The following is a 21,571-nucleotide window of genomic DNA, read 5'->3' as shown; positions in this document are numbered from 1 at the left end:
CAACCTGCTCACATGCACTGTATGGTTCTATCTCATATCACCTACTGCTTAGCAACCTGCTCACATGCACTGTATGGTTCTATCTCATATCACCTACTGCTTAGCAACCTGCTCACATGCACTGTATGGTTCTATCTCATACCACCTACTGCTTAACAACCTGCTCACATGCACTGTATGGTTCTATCTCATACCACCTACTGCTTAACAACCTGCTCACATGCACTGTATGGTTCTATCTCATATCACCTACTGCTTAGCAACCTGCTCACATGCACTGTATGGTTCTATCTCATATCACCTACTGCTTAGCAACCTGCTCACATGCACTGTATGGTTCTATCTCATATCACCTACTGCTCAACAACCTGCTCACATGCACTGTATGGTTCTATCTCATACCACCTACTGCTTAACAACCTGCTCACATGCACTGTATGGTTCTATCTCATATCACCTACTGCTTAGCAACCTGCTCACATGCACTGTATTGTTCTATCTCATATCACCTACTGCTTAGCAACCTGCTCACATGCACTGTATGGTTCTATCTCATATCACCTACTGCTCAACAACCTGCTCACATGCACTGTATGGTTCTATCTCATACCACCTACTGCTTAACAACCTGCTCACATGCACTGTATGGTTCTATCTCATACCACCTACTGCTTAGCAACCTGCTCACATGCACTGTATGGTTCTATCTCATACCACCTACTGCCTAACAACCTGCTCACATGCACTGTATGGTTCTATCTCATACCACCTACTGCCTAACAACCTGCTCACATGCACTGTATGGTTCTATCTCATACCACTTACTGCTTAGCAACCTGCTCACATGCACTGTATGGTTCTATCTCATACCACTTACTGCTTAACAACCTGCTCACATGCACTGTATGGTTCTATCTCATACCACCTACTGCTCAACAACCTGCTCACATGCACTGTATGGTTCTATCTCATATCACCTACTGCTGAGCAACCTGCTCACATGCACTGTATGGTTCTATCTCATACCACTTACTGCTTAACAACCTGCTCACATGCACTGTATGGTTCTATCTCATATCACCTACTGCTTAGCAACCTGCTCACATGCCTGTACACCCACTCTTAAACCCCTGGAATCATTGTACAAACAAACACTTCAAATAGTAGATAAGAAATCAGTTTATTCTCATCATTGCCCAATACTCACAAAGTGTAACTTGTTGAGCTGGGAAATGTAATGAGATGCAAATGCTTGCCTCATGTACAAAATAATACACGGCCTTACCTCACCTCCGCTCAGACATGTGATCACCATACGCACATCTGTAGGTCGACAAGAGCTGCACCCAGAGGAGACTGCGTTGTTCCATTGAGGAAGAGCTCATTCAGTCAATCTGCTTTTTCTTTTAAAGCTGCACAACAGAGGAACTCAGTCCCAGTAAAGATTAGAGAACAAAACACCTGTTTATTTAAATCTAACTTCAAAACATGGTTAGTGGAAAGTCAGCTCTGTCAACACTGACACAATCTGCACTTTACAACGCTCTGTCTGTACATGTGCCTTGACCTGTTGCTCTCCGTCTGCTTTGGGAATATGTATTTATGTTTTTATGTTTTTATGTTTTTATATATGCTTTTATCATAATATAAGCATCTCTGTTGAATGTTGTTCTGGTGATTGTATTTTCCTGTTATTTGAAGTGAATTTTATTTTTTAGGATGACTTTCAACATCTGTCCAGGGACTACGGACGAAAAATAGCCTGTTGGCTAGCTCTGGCGCATTTACAGAAATGTCAATCAATGTGCACTGTCCCTGTCAAATAAATATATAAATACAAAAATTAAAAAATGAAGTAGTCGGATGTTAAACTTGAGTAAAAGCAGAAGTGCTCAGATCTGTTACTTGATGAATTGCCCTTTGAGTTGAAGCACTCAGACTCTATCAGGACATTATCGTCTTTACATTTATAGACTAAATACTTTTTTCAATCATTAAATCATTAATAGCTTTACATTTATTCAATTTCTTTTTTGCATGAATACATTAAAAAAAATCTATAAAGTAATATTAATTAGTCCTTAAAACACTGCTAACATCAATGAAGTATTTCTTAAATAAAGGATATTTATTAATATTATAATATTTAAATCAATATAATTACTTTTACACAAATGAGTTCATTTCTTCCCATTTTTAACATATTATTATTTATTTATTTTATTCAGCGAAAGCATTTAAAATTAATACAATCATACAATCATTTTTTATTTATGCAACGGCAGGGACCTGGACCCTAACCTGGACCTGGACCCAGCTGTGTGTCCATGAAGACGGACCGGTCCGATGGATCATCCTACCTTTAAAGCTGGACTTCCTGCAGATGGAGGGTAAGAATTGAAAACTGAACGGAGAGAGGAGATATGAAGTAGTGATCGGAGACGTGAAGCGGGGTTACAGAGAGGTCAGAGAAGTTTCTGGTGAATACTAGATCAAGGAGGCTGCCAGATGTGTGAGTGCAGTAGGTGGAGAAAGAGACACTTAGAGAGAGAGAAGGAGTTTCCTGCAGGATGGACCATGGTGGACTGCAGTGGTTGAAACCTGGTGTGAGGAAGAGTGAGTGTGCTTTCAGTTTGATTCCTCAGAGCTGCTCAGGTTACACTGCACATGAGATCCTCAGAGCTGCTCAGGTTACACTGCACATGAGATCCAGAGAGCTGCTCAGGTTACACTGCACATGAGATCCAGAGAGCTGCTCAGGTTACACTGCACATGAGATCCTCAGAGCTGCTCAGGTTACACTGCACATGAGATCCAGAGAGCTGCTCAGGTTACACTGCACATGAGATCCTCAGAGCTGCTCAGGTTACACTGCACATGAGATCCAGAGAGCTGCTCAGGTTACACTGCACATGAGATATAGAGAGCTGCTCAGGTTACACTGCACATGAGATCCAGAGAGCTGCTCAGGTTACACTGCACATGAGATCCTCAGAGCTGCTCAGGTTACACTGCACATGAGATCCTCAGAGCTGCTCAGGTTACACTGCACATGAGATCCTCAGAGCTGCTCAGGTTACACTGCACATGAGATCCAGAGAGCTGCTCAGGTTACACTGCACATGAGATCCAGAGAGCTGCTCAGGTTACACTGCACATGAGATCCAGAGAGCTGCTCATGTTACACTGCACATGAGATCTAGAGAGCTGCTCAGGTTACACTGCACATGAGATCCAGAGAGCTGCTCAGGTTACACTGCACATGAGATCCAGAGAGCTGCTCAGGTTACACTGCACATGAGATCCAGAGAGCTGCTCAGGTTACACTGCACATGAGATCCTCAGAGCTGCTCAGGTTACACTGCACATGAGATCCAGAGAGCTGCTCAGGTTACACTGCACATGAGATCCAGAGAGCTGCTCAGGTTACACTGCACATGAGATCCACAGAGCTGCTCATGTTACACTGCACATGAGATCCAGAGAGCTGCTCAGGTTACACTGCACATGAGATCTAGAGAGCTGCTCAGGTTACACTGCACATGAGATCTAGAGAGCTGCTCAGGTTACACTGCACATGAGATCCAGAGAGCTGCTCAGGTTACACTGCACATGAGATCCAGAGAGCTGCTCAGGTTACACTGCACATGAGATCCAGAGAGCTGCTCAGGTTACACTGCACATGAGATCCAGAGAGCTGCTCAGGTTACACTGCACATGAGATCCAGAGAGCTGCTCAGGTTACACTGCACATGAGATCTAGAGAGCTGCTCAGGTTACACTGCACATGAGATCTAGAGAGCTGCTCAGGTTACACTGCACATGAGATCCAGAGAGCTGCTCAGGTTACACTGCACATGAGATCCAGAGAGCTGCTCAGGTTACACTGCACATGAGATCCAGAGAGCTGCTCAGGTTACACTGCACATGAGATCCTCAGAGCTGCTCAGGTTACACTGCACATGAGATCCAGAGAGCTGCTCAGGTTACACTGCACATGAGATCCAGAGAGCTGCTCAGGTTACACTGCACATGAGATCCAGAGAGCTGCTCAGGTTACACTGCACATGAGATCCAGAGAGCTGCTCAGGTTACACTGCACATGAGATCCAGAGAGCTGCTCAGGTTACACTGCACATGAGATCCAGAGAGCTGCTCAGGTTACACTGCACATGAGATCCAGAGAGCTGCTCAGGTTACACTGCACATGAGATATAGATACAGGAACTTTGATATGGCTTCCTCAGTGTTCAAGTAGGTAGGCCTACACCCTACACAATAAACGTTAACACTGCTTTCTTCACCAGGTAAAGTGCACTCTCTTGCTAAATAAAATATTCAAGGCACAGTTTCTCAGTATAAAAATGCACTTCCTGTTTTAGGTAGCACTAGCAGTGATGTAACATCGATACACATGAAAAGGAGAGTAAAACATAACGAAGTAAAACATAAAACATCAATGAGGGAAAGTCAGTGCCAAACAATTCAAATGTAAACTTTAGACTTGAAGTGCAATCAAAGACTTTGGCATAACTGAACATCTGTTTCAAAAGGGAAAAACAATATAAATACCTTATTGATCAAATAAAATATAAGCCAGCAGAATCAACCAAGACAATAAATGAAGTGCAATAGTGTCTGAATCCTGACTACAGCTTGGTTACTAACCGGTATCAGTGTGTAGTCACTTCGGCATCATTTTGAAACGTGTATTACAATTAAGTCACAGTAAAATACGTTAATTTTGTCGTAGTTGGTTTCCACCACAGTATTTACATGGATATTCAATTCAATCTTTATTTCAGACTCAAGGTCCATATCACATATAAAAGAACAAGACACACATCAATAAATAAGATAAAAAGCTCAACACAAAACAGATCAAAACAAACAGATAAAAAACATCAAATCCGACCAATCACAGCCAGCCTCACGCTCACTGTCTGTAGAGGCTGCTGCGCCAATGTCTCCACATCATGGAAGGGAACCGAGTAGAACTCTTCACAGGGTTCATTCAAATCGAGATGACATGATTGTTCGACTCTTCTAGGCGACACATGAATTTGTACATTAACTTTCTTAAGAGGGCTTGACAGGTCGGTTCCCCCAAGTTAACAAACAGCTGCTGGCACTGAGCCATCTCCGTACCCTCAGCAGCAACCGCAAAGCATCACTGTCTGCACCTCTTAGTTTGTGTCTGCTTCTAGCCGTGTAGTTGCTCCACAGGTGAGCCTTGTTACTCCACAGGTGAGCCGTGTAGTTGCTCCACAGGTGAGCCTTGTTACTCCACAGGTGAGCCGTGTAGTTGCTCCACAGGTGAGCCTTGTTACTCCACAGGTGAGCTTTGTAGTTGCTCCACAGGTGAGCCTTGTTGCTCCACAGGTGAGCCTTGTTACTCCACAGGTGAGCCTTGTTACTCCACAGGTGAGCTTTGTTGTTACTCCACAGATGAGCCTTGTTACTCCACAGGTGAGCCTTGTTACTCCACAGGTGAGCTTTGTTGTTACTCCACAGGTGAGCCTTGTTACTCCACAGATGAGCCTTGTTACTCCACAGGTGAGCCTTGTTACTCCACAGGTGAGCCTTGTTACTCCACAGGTGAGCTTTGTAGTTGCTCCACAGGTGAGCCTTGTTACTCCACAGGTGAGCTTTGTAGTTGCTCCACAGGTGAGCTTTGTTACTACACAGGTGAGCTTTGTTGTTACTCCACAGGTGAGCCTTGTTACTCCACAGGTGAGCCTTGTTACTCCACAGGTGAGCCGTGTAGTTACTCCACAGGTGAGCTTTGTAGTTGCTCCACAGGTGAGCTTTGTTACTCCACAGGTGAGCTTTGTAGTTGCTCCACAGGTGAGCCTTGTTACTCCACAGGTGAGCTTTGTAGTTGCTCCACAGGTGAGCTTTGTTACTCCACAGGTGAGCTTTGTAGTTACTCCACAGGTGAGCCTTGTAGTTGCTCCACAGGTGAGCCTTGTTACTCCACAGGTGAGCCTTGTAGTTACTCCACAGGTGAGCTTTGTTACTCCACAGGTGAGCTTTGTAGTTACTCCACAGGTGAGCTTTGTTACTCCACAGGTGAGCTTTGTAGTTACTCCACAGGTGAGCTTTGTTACTTCACAGGTGAGCCTTGTAGTTACTCCACAGGTGAGCTTTGTTACTCCACAGGTGAGCTTTGTAGTTACTCCACAGGTGAGCCTTGTAGTTACTCCACAGGTGAGCCTTGTTACTCCACAGGTGAGCTTTGTAGTTACTCCACAGGTGAGCTTTGTAGTTACTCCACAGGTGAGCCTTGTAGTTACTCCACAGGTGAGCCTTGTTACTCCACAGGTGAGCTTTGTAGTTACTCCACAGGTGAGCCTTGTAGTTACTCCACAGGTGAGCCTTGTTACTCCACAGGTGAGCTTTGTAGTTACTCCACAGGTGAGCCTTGTAGTTGCTCCACAGGTGAGCCTTGTTACTCCACAGGTGAGCCTTGTTACTCCACAGGTGAGCCTTATTACTCCACAGGTGAACTTTGTAGTTGCTCCACAGGTGAGCTTTGTTACTCCACAGGTGAGCTTTGTAGTTGCTCCACAGGTGAGCCTTGTTACTCCACAGGTGAGCTTTGTAGTTGCTCCACAGGTGAGCCTTGTTACTCCACAGGTGAGCTTTGTTACTCCACAGGTGAGCTTTGTAGTTGCTCCGCAGGTGAGCCTTGTTGCTCCACAGGTGAGCCTTGTTACTCCACAGGTGAGCCTTGTTACTCCACAGGTGAGCCTTATTACTCCACAGGTGAGCTTTGTAGTTGCTCCACAGGTGAGCCTTGTTGCTCCACAGGTGAGCCTTGTTACTCCACAGGTGAGCTTTGTAGTTGCTCCACAGGTGAGCCTTGTTGCTCCACAGGTGAGCCTTGTTACTCCACAGGTGAGCTTTGTAGTTGCTCCACAGGTGAGCCTTGTTACTCCACAGGTGAGCTTTGTTACTCCACAGGTGAGCTTTGTAGTTGCTCCACAGGTGAGCCTTGTTACTCCACAGGTGAGCTTTGTAGTTGCTCCACAGGTGAGCCTTGTTACTCCACAGGTGAGCTTTGTAGTTGCTCCACAGGTGAGCCTTGTTACTCCACAGGTGAGCTTTGTAGTTGCTCTACAGGTGAGCCTTGTTACTCCACAGATGAGCCTTGTTACTCCACAGGTGAGCTTTGTAGTTGCTCCACAGGTGAGCCTTGTTACTCCACAGGTGAGCCGTGTAGTTGCTCCACAGGTGAGCCTTGTTACTCCACAGGTGAGCCGTGTAGTTGCTCTACAGGTGAGCCTTGTTACTTCACAGGTGAGCCTTGTTACTCCACAGGTGAGCCTTGTAGTTACTCCACAGGTGAGCCGTGTAGTTACTCCACAGGTGAGCCTTGTAGTTACTCTACAGGTGAGCCTTGTTACTCCACAGGTGAGCCTTGTAGTTGCTCCACAGGTGAGCCTTGTTACTCCACAGGTGAGCCTTGTAGTTGCTCTACAGGTGAGCCTTGTAGTTGCTCCACAGGTGAGCCTTGTAGTTACTCCACAGGTGAGCCTTGTAGTTGCTCCACAGGTGAGCCTTGTTACTCCACAGGTGAGCCTTGTAGTTGCTCTACAGGTGAGCCTTGTAGTTGCTCCACAGGTGAGCCTTGTTACTCCACAGGTGAGCCTTGTAGTTACTCCACAGGTGAGCTTTGTAGTTGCTCTACAGGTGAGCCTTGTTACTCCACAGGTGAGCTTTGTAGTTGCTCCACAGGTGAGCCTTGTTGCTCCACAGGTGAGCCTTGTTACTCCACAGGTGAGCCTTGTAGTTACTCCACAGGTGAGCCGTGTAGTTACTCCACAGGTGAGCCTTGTAGTTGCTCTACAGGTGAGCCTTGTTACTCCACAGGTGAGCCTTGTTACTCCACAGGTGAGCCTTGTAGTTACTCCACAGGTGAGCCGTGTAGTTACTCCACAGGTGAGCCTTGTAGTTGCTCCACAGGTGAGCCTTGTTACTCCACAGGTGAGCTTTGTAGTTGCTCCACAGGTGAGCCTTGTTACTCCACAGGTGAGCTTTGTAGTTGCTCCACAGGTGAGCCTTGTTACTCCACAGGTGAGCTTTGTTACTCCACAGGTGAGCTTTGTAGTTGCTCCACAGGTGAGCCTTGTTGCTCCACAGGTGAGCCTTGTTACTCCACAGGTGAGCTTTGTAGTTGCTCCACAGGTGAGCCTTGTTGCTCCACAGGTGAGCCTTGTTACTCCACAGGTGAGCTTTGTAGTTGCTCCACAGGTGAGCCTTGTTGCTCCACAGGTGAGCCTTGTTACTCCACAGGTGAGCTTTGTAGTTGCTCCACAGGTGAGCCTTGTTACTCCACAGGTGAGCTTTGTTACTCCACAGGTGAGCTTTGTAGTTGCTCCACAGGTGAGCCTTGTTACTCCACAGGTGAGCTTTGTAGTTGCTCCACAGGTGAGCCTTGTTACTCCACAGGTGAGCTTTGTAGTTGCTCCACAGGTGAGCCTTGTTACTCCACAGGTGAGCTTTGTAGTTGCTCTACAGGTGAGCCTTGTTACTCCACAGATGAGCCTTGTTACTCCACAGGTGAGCTTTGTAGTTGCTCCACAGGTGAGCCTTGTTACTCCACAGGTGAGCCGTGTAGTTGCTCCACAGGTGAGCCTTGTTACTCCACAGGTGAGCCGTGTAGTTGCTCTACAGGTGAGCCTTGTTACTTCACAGGTGAGCCTTGTTACTCCACAGGTGAGCCTTGTAGTTACTCCACAGGTGAGCCGTGTAGTTACTCCACAGGTGAGCCTTGTAGTTACTCTACAGGTGAGCCTTGTTACTCCACAGGTGAGCCTTGTAGTTGCTCTACAGGTGAGCCTTGTAGTTGCTCCACAGGTGAGCCTTGTAGTTACTCCACAGGTGAGCCTTGTAGTTGCTCCACAGGTGAGCCTTGTTACTCCACAGGTGAGCCTTGTAGTTGCTCTACAGGTGAGCCTTGTAGTTGCTCCACAGGTGAGCCTTGTTACTCCACAGGTGAGCCTTGTAGTTACTCCACAGGTGAGCCTTGTAGTTGCTCTACAGGTGAGCCTTGTTACTCCACAGGTGAGCTTTGTAGTTGCTCCACAGGTGAGCCTTGTTGCTCCACAGGTGAGCCTTGTTACACCACAGGTGAGCCTTGTAGTTACTCCACAGGTGAGCCGTGTAGTTACTCCACAGGTGAGCCTTGTAGTTGCTCTACAGGTGAGCCTTGTTACTCCACAGGTGAGCCTTGTTACTCCACAGGTGAGCCTTGTAGTTACTCCACAGGTGAGCCGTGTAGTTACTCCACAGGTGAGCCTTGTAGTTGCTCCACAGGTGAGCCTTGTTACTCCACAGGTGAGCCTTGTAGTTGCTCCACAGGTGAGCCTTGTAGTTACTCCACAGGTGAGCCTTGTAGTTGCTCTACAGGTGAGCCTTGTTACTCCACAGGTGAGCTTTGTAGTTGCTCCACAGGTGAGCCTTGTTGCTCCACAGGTGAGCCTTGTTACTCCACAGGTGAGCTTTGTTGTTACTCCACAGGTGAGCCTTGTTACTCCACAGATGAGCCTTGTTACTCCACAGGTGAGCCTTGTTACTCCACAGGTGAGCCTTGTTACTCCACAGGTGAGCTTTGTAGTTGCTCCACAGGTGAGCCTTGTTACTCCACAGGTGAGCTTTGTAGTTGCTCCACAGGTGAGCTTTGTTACTACACAGGTGAGCTTTGTTGTTACTCCACAGGTGAGCCTTGTTACTCCACAGGTGAGCCTTGTTACTCCACAGGTGAGCCGTGTAGTTACTCCACAGGTGAGCTTTGTAGTTGCTCCACAGGTGAGCTTTGTTACTCCACAGGTGAGCTTTGTAGTTGCTCCACAGGTGAGCCTTGTTACTCCACAGGTGAGCTTTGTAGTTGCTCCACAGGTGAGCTTTGTTACTCCACAGGTGAGCTTTGTAGTTACTCCACAGGTGAGCCTTGTAGTTGCTCCACAGGTGAGCCTTGTTACTCCACAGGTGAGCCTTGTAGTTACTCCACAGGTGAGCTTTGTTACTCCACAGGTGAGCTTTGTAGTTACTCCACAGGTGAGCTTTGTTACTCCACAGGTGAGCTTTGTAGTTACTCCACAGGTGAGCCTTGTTACTTCACAGGTGAGCCTTGTAGTTACTCCACAGGTGAGCTTTGTTACTCCACAGGTGAGCTTTGTAGTTACTCCACAGGTGAGCCTTGTAGTTACTCCACAGGTGAGCCTTGTTACTCCACAGGTGAGCTTTGTAGTTACTCCACAGGTGAGCTTTGTAGTTACTCCACAGGTGAGCCTTGTAGTTACTCCACAGGTGAGCCTTGTTACTCCACAGGTGAGCTTTGTAGTTACTCCACAGGTGAGCCTTGTAGTTACTCCACAGGTGAGCCTTGTTACTCCACAGGTGAGCTTTGTAGTTACTCCACAGGTGAGCCTTGTAGTTGCTCCACAGGTGAGCCTTGTTACTCCACAGGTGAGCCTTGTTACTCCACAGGTGAGCCTTATTACTCCACAGGTGAACTTTGTAGTTGCTCCACAGGTGAGCTTTGTTACTCCACAGGTGAGCTTTGTAGTTGCTCCACAGGTGAGCCTTGTTACTCCACAGGTGAGCTTTGTAGTTGCTCCACAGGTGAGCCTTGTTACTCCACAGGTGAGCTTTGTTACTCCACAGGTGAGCTTTGTAGTTGCTCCGCAGGTGAGCCTTGTTGCTCCACAGGTGAGCCTTGTTACTCCACAGGTGAGCTTTGTAGTTGCTCCACAGGTGAGCCTTGTTGCTCCACAGGTGAGCCTTGTTACTCCACAGGTGAGCTTTGTAGTTGCTCCACAGGTGAGCCTTGTTGCTCCACAGGTGAGCCTTGTTACTCCACAGGTGAGCTTTGTAGTTGCTCCACAGGTGAGCCTTGTTGCTCCACAGGTGAGCTTTGTAGTTGCTCCACAGGTGAGCCTTGTTACTCCACAGGTGAGCTTTGTAGTTGCTCCACAGGTGAGCCTTGTTACTCCACAGGTGAGCTTTGTAGTTGCTCCACAGGTGAGCCTTGTTACTCCACAGGTGAGCTTTGTAGTTGCTCTACAGGTGAGCCTTGTTACTCCACAGATGAGCCTTGTTACTCCACAGGTGAGCTTTGTAGTTGCTCCACAGGTGAGCCTTGTTACTCCACAGGTGAGCCGTGTAGTTGCTCCACAGGTGAGCCTTGTTACTCCACAGGTGAGCCGTGTAGTTGCTCTACAGGTGAGCCTTGTTACTTCACAGGTGAGCCTTGTTACTCCACAGGTGAGCCTTGTAGTTACTCCACAGGTGAGCCGTGTAGTTACTCCACAGGTGAGCCTTGTAGTTACTCTACAGGTGAGCCTTGTTACTCCACAGGTGAGCCTTGTAGTTGCTCCACAGGTGAGCCTTGTTACTCCACAGGTGAGCCTTGTAGTTGCTCTACAGGTGAGCCTTGTAGTTGCTCCACAGGTGAGCCTTGTAGTTACTCCACAGGTGAGCCTTGTAGTTGCTCCACAGGTGAGCCTTGTTACTCCACAGGTGAGCCTTGTAGTTGCTCTACAGGTGAGCCTTGTAGTTGCTCCACAGGTGAGCCTTGTTACTCCACAGGTGAGCCTTGTAGTTACTCCACAGGTGAGCCTTGTAGTTGCTCTACAGGTGAGCCTTGTTACTCCACAGGTGAGCTTTGTAGTTGCTCCACAGGTGAGCCTTGTTGCTCCACAGGTGAGCCTTGTTACTCCACAGGTGAGCCTTGTAGTTACTCCACAGGTGAGCCGTGTAGTTACTCCACAGGTGAGCCTTGTAGTTGCTCTACAGGTGAGCCTTGTTACTCCACAGGTGAGCCTTGTTACTCCACAGGTGAGCCTTGTAGTTACTCCACAGGTGAGCCGTGTAGTTACTCCACAGGTGAGCCTTGTAGTTGCTCCACAGGTGAGCCTTGTTACTCCACAGGTGAGCTTTGTAGTTGCTCCACAGGTGAGCCTTGTTACTCCACAGGTGAGCTTTGTAGTTGCTCCACAGGTGAGCCTTGTTACTCCACAGGTGAGCTTTGTTACTCCACAGGTGAGCTTTGTAGTTGCTCCACAGGTGAGCCTTGTTGCTCCACAGGTGAGCCTTGTTACTCCACAGGTGAGCTTTGTAGTTGCTCCACAGGTGAGCCTTGTTGCTCCACAGGTGAGCCTTGTTACTCCACAGGTGAGCTTTGTAGTTGCTCCACAGGTGAGCCTTGTTGCTCCACAGGTGAGCCTTGTTACTCCACAGGTGAGCTTTGTAGTTGCTCCACAGGTGAGCCTTGTTACTCCACAGGTGAGCTTTGTTACTCCACAGGTGAGCTTTGTAGTTGCTCCACAAGTGAGCCTTGTTACTCCACAGGTGAGCTTTGTAGTTGCTCCACAGGTGAGCCTTGTTACTCCACAGGTGAGCTTTGTAGTTGCTCCACAGGTGAGCCTTGTTACTCCACAGGTGAGCTTTGTAGTTGCTCTACAGGTGAGCCTTGTTACTCCACAGATGAGCCTTGTTACTCCACAGGTGAGCTTTGTAGTTGCTCCACAGGTGAGCCTTGTTACTCCACAGGTGAGCCGTGTAGTTGCTCCACAGGTGAGCCTTGTTACTCCACAGGTGAGCCGTGTAGTTGCTCTACAGGTGAGCCTTGTTACTTCACAGGTGAGCCTTGTTACTCCACAGGTGAGCCTTGTAGTTACTCCACAGGTGAGCCGTGTAGTTACTCCACAGGTGAGCCTTGTAGTTACTCTACAGGTGAGCCTTGTTACTCCGCAGGTGAGCCTTGTAGTTGCTCCACAGGTGAGCCTTGTTACTCCACAGGTGAGCCTTGTAGTTGCTCTACAGGTGAGCCTTGTAGTTGCTCCACAGGTGAGCCTTGTAGTTACTCCACAGGTGAGCCTTGTAGTTGCTCCACAGGTGAGCCTTGTTACTCCACAGGTGAGCCTTGTAGTTGCTCTACAGGTGAGCCTTGTAGTTGCTCCACAGGTGAGCCTTGTTACTCCACAGGTGAGCCTTGTAGTTACTCCACAGGTGAGCCTTGTAGTTGCTCTACAGGTGAGCCTTGTTACTCCACAGGTGAGCTTTGTAGTTGCTCCACAGGTGAGCCTTGTTGCTCCACAGGTGAGCCTTGTTACTCCACAGGTGAGCCTTGTAGTTACTCCACAGGTGAGCCGTGTAGTTACTCCACAGGTGAGCCTTGTAGTTGCTCTACAGGTGAGCCTTGTTACTCCACAGGTGAGCCTTGTTACTCCACAGGTGAGCCTTGTAGTTACTCCACAGGTGAGCCGTGTAGTTACTCCACAGGTGAGCCTTGTAGTTGCTCCACAGGTGAGCCTTGTTACTCCACAGGTGAGCCTTGTAGTTGCTCTACAGGTGAGCCTTGTAGTTGCTCCACAGGTGAGCCTTGTTACTCCACAGGTGAGCCTTGTAGTTACTCCACAGGTGAGCCTTGTAGTTGCTCCACAGGTGAGCCTTGTTACTCCACAGGTGAGCCTTGTAGTTGCTCCACAGGTGAGCCTTGTTACTCCACAGGTGAGCCTTGTTACTTCACAGGTGAGCCTTGTTACTCCACAGGTGAGCCTTGTTACTCCACAGGTGAGCCTTGTAGTTACTCCACAGGTGAGCCGTGTAGTTACTCCACAGGTGAGCCTTGTAGTTGCTCCACAGGTGAGCCTTGTTACTCCACAGGTGAGCCTTGTAGTTGCTCTACAGGTGAGCCTTGTAGTTGCTCCACAGGTGAGCCTTGTTACTCCACAGGTGAGCCTTGTAGTTGCTCTACAGGTGAGCCTTGTAGTTACTCCACAGGTGAGCCTTATTACTCCACATGTGAGCCTTGTTACTCCACAGGTGAGCCTTGTTACTCCACAGGTGAGCCTTGTAGTTGCTCTACAGGTGAGCCTTGTAGTTACTCCACAGGTGAGCCTTATTACTCCACATGTGAGCCTTGTTACTCCACAGGTGAGCCTTGTTACTCCACAGGTGAGCCTTGTTACTCCACAGGTGAGCCTTGTAGTTACTCCACAGGTGAGCCTTGTTACTCCACAGGTGAGCCTTGTTACTCCACAGGTGAGCCTTGTTACTCCACAGGTGAGCCTTGTAGTTGCTCCACAGGTGAGCCTTGTTACTCCACAGGTGAGCCGTACATACAGAGCACTTGTGAAATGTGTTAGCCTGGGCATACAGCTTGCAGCGTTGCCTATGGATGTCTTTGTCCTCTGTGAGGTCATCAGAGATAGAATGAGGTGCTCCCTCTCACTGCACACGGGAACAATGCTGAGAATACAATGAGGACAGACAGCCTTCTTATCCTCTTCACACAATCATGATGCTACTCTTCTTGGCGTTACACTTAATAGACCCTCCAGAAAAACGCGGGCTAAAATCCTTGATTATGCGGGCTAAAATCCTTAATTATGCGGGCTAAAATCCTTGATTATGCGGGCTAAAATCCTTGATTATGCGGGCTAAAATCCTTAATTATGCGGGCTAAAATCCTTAATTATGCGGGCTAAAATCCTTAATTATGCGGGCTAAAATCCTTGATTATGCGGGCTAAAATCCTTAATTATGCGGGCTAAAATCCTTGATTATGCGGGCTAAAATCCTTAATTATGCGGGCTAAAATCCTTGATTATGCGGGCTAAAATCCTTAATTATGCGGGCTAAAATCCTTAATTATGCGGGCTAAAATCCTTGATTATGCGGGCTAAAATCCTTAATTATGCGGGCTAAAATCCTTGATTATGCGGGCTAAAATCCTTAATTATGCGGGCTAAAATCCTTGATTATGCGGGCTAAAATCCTTAATTATGCGGGCTAAAATCCTTAATTATGCGGGCTAAAATCCTTGATTATGCGGGCTAAAATCCTTGATTATGCGGGCTAAAATCCTTAATTATGCGGGCTAAAATCCTTAATTATGCGATAAAAATGCAGGGTTTTTATGTGATTTTCTGCGGGGAAATTGCGGGAAGTTGCGTAATATGCGGGAAGCGGAAAAAAGGTGATTATTCTCTCACACACACACACACACACACACACACACACACACACACACACACACACACACACACACACACACACACACACACACACACACACACACACACACACAAACACAAACACACACACACACACACCTCCTCCTCCTCATTCTGTTTTCATTTACTCGTTCGTTATCTGACCAGCTTCAATCTTGTAGGCTACTCACCTCGTTGCTTGCAACCCTCGAAAGGGTTTTGGAGGTTGAAGCCTCTGTGAGCGTGAGTTGTTTGGCTTTCTTGTCCGCAGCAGAAACCATTTTTGAATGTTTGAGCGAATCGAAGTGGGTATTCACAGTCGATTTCCTTTTATGCTCCAACACACAGTTGCACGGGGTACAGAACAGTTTCCCCCCACTTTCGTGCAAGACATTGGGGTACTGCTTTGCCCGGTCTTTAGCTGAAATGTTTGTGGGTAAATGTGATGGATTCGATTTGTTCATCTTGGTGTGTGAATTCCACACCTTCACACGACGGTGTTTGCCTTCTGTGATGTGCTGACTGATGACGTTGCGTCATCATCATTACTCGTCAAGACGAGTTAACTTTTTAATTTTTTTCTCAACTTTGTGTGGAAAAATGCGGGGATTATGCGGCCTTTTGATAAATATGCAGACTTTTAAAAATCTGCGGCATTTTGATGATTATGCGGGAAATTCTGCGATCGCAGAATCGCGTTTTTCTGGAGGGTCTAACTTAATATTAAAATCAATGCCATTCTTGGAACCAGTCCTCAGAAGCTGCTGTAAGCCAGCACTGCACGGGGAGAAGATAATTAAACCATCTGCGTCCATAAGGTGGTTGACAACAGTAGCTCCGATGACACATCCAATTTTACACACGTTCAGTTTCCAGACAGATCATCCACAGATTGAACAACAAGGGAGATAAAATCCCACCTTGCGATATAAGCCCCGCCCCCTCTCCAGCGCGTCCTGTTTGAGTGACAGGAGTAAACACAGCTGACAGCCGCGGTGAAACTCCAGCGGTTATGCTACGTTCACACTGGACGCGATGCAAATATTCGCTTCGCTCTAATCGCTCAAGTTTCACTGCGGCTTGCAGCTTGTTTTATCGCGTCATTCAAAACAGACATACCGTTGACGCGCCGCTGACTCAGGAGCTACAACTACAACAAGATGAACGTATTTTACCGTGATTTAATTGTAATACTCGTTTAAAAATGATGCCGAAGTAACAACATACTGATAACGGTTAGTAAAAACCATCAATCAATGCTTTGACCAGTCTGCAGACAGGCGGCAGGCGAAAAGCCTTTTAAAATGTGTGTTTTCTGAATGGAGATCGGCTAAGCTAACGCAGTATATGCTCATTCCACACTCTCAACAACCACGGCCTACAGACAGAAATAAAGCAGCGACTGTATTCTCCATGACACAGACAGTCTGTGGTTTGGACTTGTTTAGTTTAGTTTAGTTTTTATTAGGATCCCCATTAGCACTAGCATGAGCATTGGCTATTCTTCCTGGGGTCCTCACCCACACAAAACATACATAATACAAACCAGAACGGAACAACTCATCATTTCATGAAAAGTGCATGGTAAGGAAGTGAAAGCAAAAACAAAACAGAAAAAAATAGTCATCACATTTTAGCCATCATCAAGTCAAAACCTAAACAAAATTTTACCAACAATATAATTTACATGATAATACTAATTACTAATTACTAATTGACCCACAAGTACAGTTCAAATTTAATTTGTAGTTCTCAAATATTGTTTTAGCAAATGTTTGAAATGTATGTTTGAGTTTCACTTGTGTCTAGTTTCTGAACTGATATGAGGAGCTGTGAGCTCTGTGTGCTAACTGCTAACAGCTAATGGCTGATGTTTTCTGGTTGAACCTCAGTGACGGCAGGCTGAGATCCTCACCGCTGATTGGTTTCCGCGAGAACGCGTCACGTGAATTTGACGCTCGAGTTGAAAAAATGGAACTCTTCCGTTTGACGCGGCACAGTTCAATCGCCTCAATCGCGTGATTCGCGCCGCGTCCACCGCTTCATGCTCGCCGTCGGAGCGAATTCGCTTCTGATCGTGTCTCTGCATTGACTTTACATGTAATCACGCCGCCCCCCAAACGTCGCATCGCGTCCGGTGTGAACGCAGCATAATGCAGCTCAGAAACCACTGTTCTGATGCTCTTAAAGCAACTTCGAGATTTTAACAGTATCAGGGCACGCAGGCCATGGTGGCCGTAGGACGTACAATTATTTTCGGGGCTAATCCTACCCCACTCGCAGCACTCACAGTGAGTGCACATTCTATGACTGAGTGCAGGAGCGGACTGGCCATCTGTAGAATCTGGAGAACCACAGAAGGGCCGGCCGTTGTTTAACGTCGTCATTTAAGTTGCGCTGACGGCCAACAGAGGGCGACAGCGGCCGCTAATGCAGTTGTGTGGTTCTTATCTGTCAAATAATCACACGAAGAAGAAAAAAGAGCGGCCACACGAAGAGAAGGGATTAGACGCGGCGGCAGACAGGGAGAATGAAAAAACATGGATACAAATCTAAGAAAACGAAAAGAAAAATGTGGGGCCGAGAAGGCAAGAGAAGAAAAGGTGAAGTCACTCGCAGGTGAAGCTGCTGCTAAGCTCTATCAGCAGCAGCTTAGAACAACAAGTGCAAGATGATGAAGAGAATGATGAGGGCGCGAGTTCAGATATACAGCCAGCCTCCTGCGTTCATGATGAGAGACAGAGTTGAGCCGGAGGAAGAACCAGCTCAACTGGCACACGTGCAGGGCAAGAGGTGGGTCCAAATGATCCCTTGAACTCAGTGGCGTTTTCCCCTGGAGGCCAAGGGAAGCCTGTTTTTTTGGATTGTAGTTTCATTTTAATAAATAAATAAAAACACTTCGTTTAGTTTCGGTAATTTTTCTTTGTTGTGTGTTGCTGCCGGCCCGTCTCTCCCCCATTCTCATTGAGTATTTTACAAAGAGTGAAACAGCGCCCCTCTAGATGTTATGGTGAAACAGTAGATTGCACTCTCTGTTGCGAGAGGAGGCCAGCCGAAATTTGCTTCCCTTGGTGAAAAAAAATGGAGGGATTGACCAATCAGATGAGGCTCACGTCATGCCCCTGCCAATCTGTGATTGGTCAGGGCCATGCCAAGGCCAATCCAGAGGCTGCTGGCTTCCCTTGCCTCACAATCCAATCAAATTGCATCAACTTCAGTTCGTACTGTGACTGTCATCACCGACCTTAGAAAGTAGCAAGCTACTGGAGGGTGGAGATTTGGAGTATTTCATCAAAAATAATTTTACTAAACTTCTGCTGCAGCAGCAACTAAAAATAAATCTGATGACAGGCCCAAACTGGAGCTGTGTACAGCGAGGAAAAAAGGAACGAATCGGACGTAAAACTTTAAATAATAAACACCGGATTTCTAACATTTAACATTTCATGTGGCCGGACTAGGTCAGTTTCCAGGGCTGAATTTTAGTCCCAGTCCGCCCCTGACTGAGTGACTCTCTGTATCACGATAGATATGATATCTCTGAAAAGGAATTTCGTGGAGACCTAATATCGTCATATCGCCCACCCCTATGTTCTCTGTTTTCTCAGAAGGTTTCCTGCTTCAATAAACTAACTCTATTCAGAGTATACAGGATGTGATGAACCATCTCATCGTTAGAGAGACTGCCTGGAGATAATGATTCCAGTTATTGTATGAATGATAAACTCTTATCTCATTATCACAGTGTGTATGTTGGGAGGTTTTAAAAACAACAATACATCAATATCAAATGTTTGTTTGTGTTTATGAAGCAGTTCAGTTTCTCCTCAGGATGTCGACCACGTCTCAGAAACATCGGGACTTTGTGGGCGAGCCGATGGGCGACAAGTCGGTGACGAGTCTGTCGGGGATCGGAGAAATCCTGGGGAAGAAACTGGAGCAGCAGGGCTTCGATAAGGTCAGGGAAATACACTTAGAGGAGACACTTAGGAGACACTTAGGAGACACTTAGGAGACACTTTGGAAACACTGAGAAAACCCTTAATAAGCACCTTGGGATTGCTTTGAGCAATGAAAGGTGCTTTATAAATGGAATTTATTATTATTATTATTATTATTATTATTATTAGAATAAAACACTTAGAAACACTGAGGAAACACTGAGGAAACTCTTAGGAAACACTGAGGAAACACTGAGGAAACACTGAGGAAACTCTTAGGAAACACTTAGGAAAGACTGAGGAAACTCTTAATAAAACACTTAAAAATAATTTACAACTACCCTTAAAAACACTTAAAATTAGACATAAAAAACAATTTCAATTTTGAACTTATTTTAAGTGGGACCTCAAAACCCTCTAAGGGGGGTCCGGGGGCACGCCTCAATCTGGTGCACTTTGAGGGGGAAATAAAGAGACTAGATCTATGGAACATCTTCTTGTGTGGAAGAAGATAGACAGTCAGCCTGTGTGAGGCAGACCCACATTTGCGCAGCGTTGCGTTCACAATACATACAAAAATAAATCCCCAGGCCAGCGGGCCACTTAACAGGCCGGGCCATCGGGAAACCTCCCGGTCCTCCCGATGGCCAGTCGGGGCCTACCCTTTATCCATAAAACACTTAAAAAACACCTTTTTAAATTGACATACTTAGAAACATTACATTAAAGTTTGTTGATGTACTCTCTCCCCCCCAGGCGTACGTGGTGCTGGGTCAGTTCCTGCTTCTGAAGAAAGACTCTGAGATGTTTTCTGAGTGGTTGAAGGACGCCAGCGGAGCTAACAGCCGCCAGGCGGGGTCCTGCAGTCAGTGTCTGAGGGAGTGGTGCGACGCCTTCCTCTGAGGTCCCGCCCTCTTCCTCTGAGGCCCCGCCCCCTCAGTCAGTGTCTGAGGGAGTGGTCAGACGCCTTCCTCTGAGGCCCTGCCCACTTACTCTGAGGTCCGCCCCCTCAGTCAGTGTCTGAGGGAGTGGTCAGACGCCTTCCTCTGAGGCCCTGCCCACTTACTCTGAGGTCCGCCCCCTCAGTCAGTGTCTGAGGGAGTGGTCAGACGCCTTCCTCTGAGGCCCTGCCCACTTACTCTGAGGTCCGCCCCCTCAGTCAGTGTCTGAGGGAGTGGTCAGACGGCTTCCTCTGAGTCCCTGTCCACTTACTCTGAGGCCCCGCCTACTTCCCACAAGGCCCAGCCTTCTTCACCTGAGGCCCGCCCACTCCTTCACATGTCCCGCCCCTGTTCATCTGAGACCACACCCAATGTATTTGTGAGTGAGACCCCTTCCTATGAGGCCCCGCCCACGTCTCCCCACGCCCCTCCTCTGTTCATCTGATGTCCCGCACACTTCTCCCCACGCCCCGCCTTTGTTCATATCTGGCCCCGCTCACGTCTCCCCACATCTGAGGCCCCGCCCACTTCTCCAAACGCCCCGCCTCCATTCATCTGAGGCCCCGCTCACTCCTTCCCACTTAACCTTCTTCCCCTTCTATTAGTCCCGCCTCTCCTGTAAACTCCTCCCCTTCCTGTTTGTTCACCGTGTTTTTATTGTTATTGTTTTGTGGAAAGCTAAATAAAGAGTTGTCAGCTTATTGTGACGCATTTAATCAAATGTTTCTCATACTTGCCAATTTTCTGCTAAAGTTTCTACTTTTTAGTTTGTTTATCACTCATTTCTTCCTCTTTCTCATTAAAATGCTCCTTCCTGTATTAGTTATTAATCACAGGAGAATATAACCCTTGCTTAGTGAGGACAGTTCTCCCTGAACCTCCTGACACTCGAGAGGACGGCAGGGTTGTCCTTTACTGCGTTCAGTGAATGCAACAGAGGCAAGACACCCGACCAATCAGAGAGTTGGATGGAAATAAACGTGTCTTATTGGCTGACAGGTACCTGACAGAGGATCATTTGAACAATGTTAGCACTATTAAAATCATTAGATATAAGAAGGCAATCAAAACTAATTTGATATTTAAAACATATTTAATCTGAAGTTTCAAAATGTATTTCTTTCCATTTTTCGGTTTTCTTTATTTACTGTATGTAATGTGTTGTTGTTTTGTATGTCTGACAATTGAATAGATGAATACAAAGAAAACACAAGAAGACATTTTCCTCTAAAAGAAGACAGTCCACTTGGGTAGAAAGGAGGATCTGATGTTTGTAATATTTCTGAGGTGATCAAAGCACGGATGAGTTATAGACTGGGACAGAGAAGTTTGGCCAGCGGCAGTGCCCCCCCCCCCTTTGTAAAAGAGTCCTTGGTTTTATGAAAGGCTCTATATATAAATATAAGTCATTCTTAATATTATTGTCAGCATTTAGCTGCAGGAAGTTTTGAGAGATCTGTGTGGAAGCTGGAGGAGTTGAGGAGATGAACAGTGTTAGAGAGAGGGTCCCAGCTTCAATGAATCAACTGCATAACCATGGAAACAACTCTCACAGCCCCAGTCCCCCAAACTGGGGTCTGGACCCCCTCAACTCTAACCATCAGATCAATGTCTTCCTGTGCAGCAAACTCAAGATATCAACATGTTCAGATCAGAAGTCCCGACACGAAGAGCGTGGCTTTGA

General features: G+C 47.0%; 1 protein-coding gene across 1 annotated transcript; it reads left to right on the top strand.

Annotated features, from left to right (window-relative positions):
* The first annotated feature begins 2,331 nt into the window (after positions 1-2,331).
* Positions 2,332-20,589, top strand: LOC307037189 (barrier-to-autointegration factor-like). The gene is made up of 4 exons (XM_079677967.1): positions 2,332-2,390; positions 18,837-18,963; positions 19,703-19,924; positions 20,144-20,589. The coding sequence occupies exons 1-3, from the start codon at positions 2,347-2,349 to the stop codon at positions 19,847-19,849; spliced, it is 318 nt and encodes a 105-aa protein (XP_079534093.1). The 5' UTR covers positions 2,332-2,346; the 3' UTR covers positions 19,850-19,924; positions 20,144-20,589.
* The last annotated feature ends 982 nt before the right edge of the window (positions 20,590-21,571 follow it).

This window comes from Notothenia rossii (assembly GCF_949606895.1).
Source record: "Notothenia rossii genome assembly, chromosome: 4".
Taxonomy (NCBI): domain Eukaryota; kingdom Metazoa; phylum Chordata; class Actinopteri; order Perciformes; family Nototheniidae; genus Notothenia; species Notothenia rossii.
The sequence above is the reverse complement of the archived record's forward strand: the minus strand, read 5'-3'. Positions and strand labels throughout refer to the sequence as shown.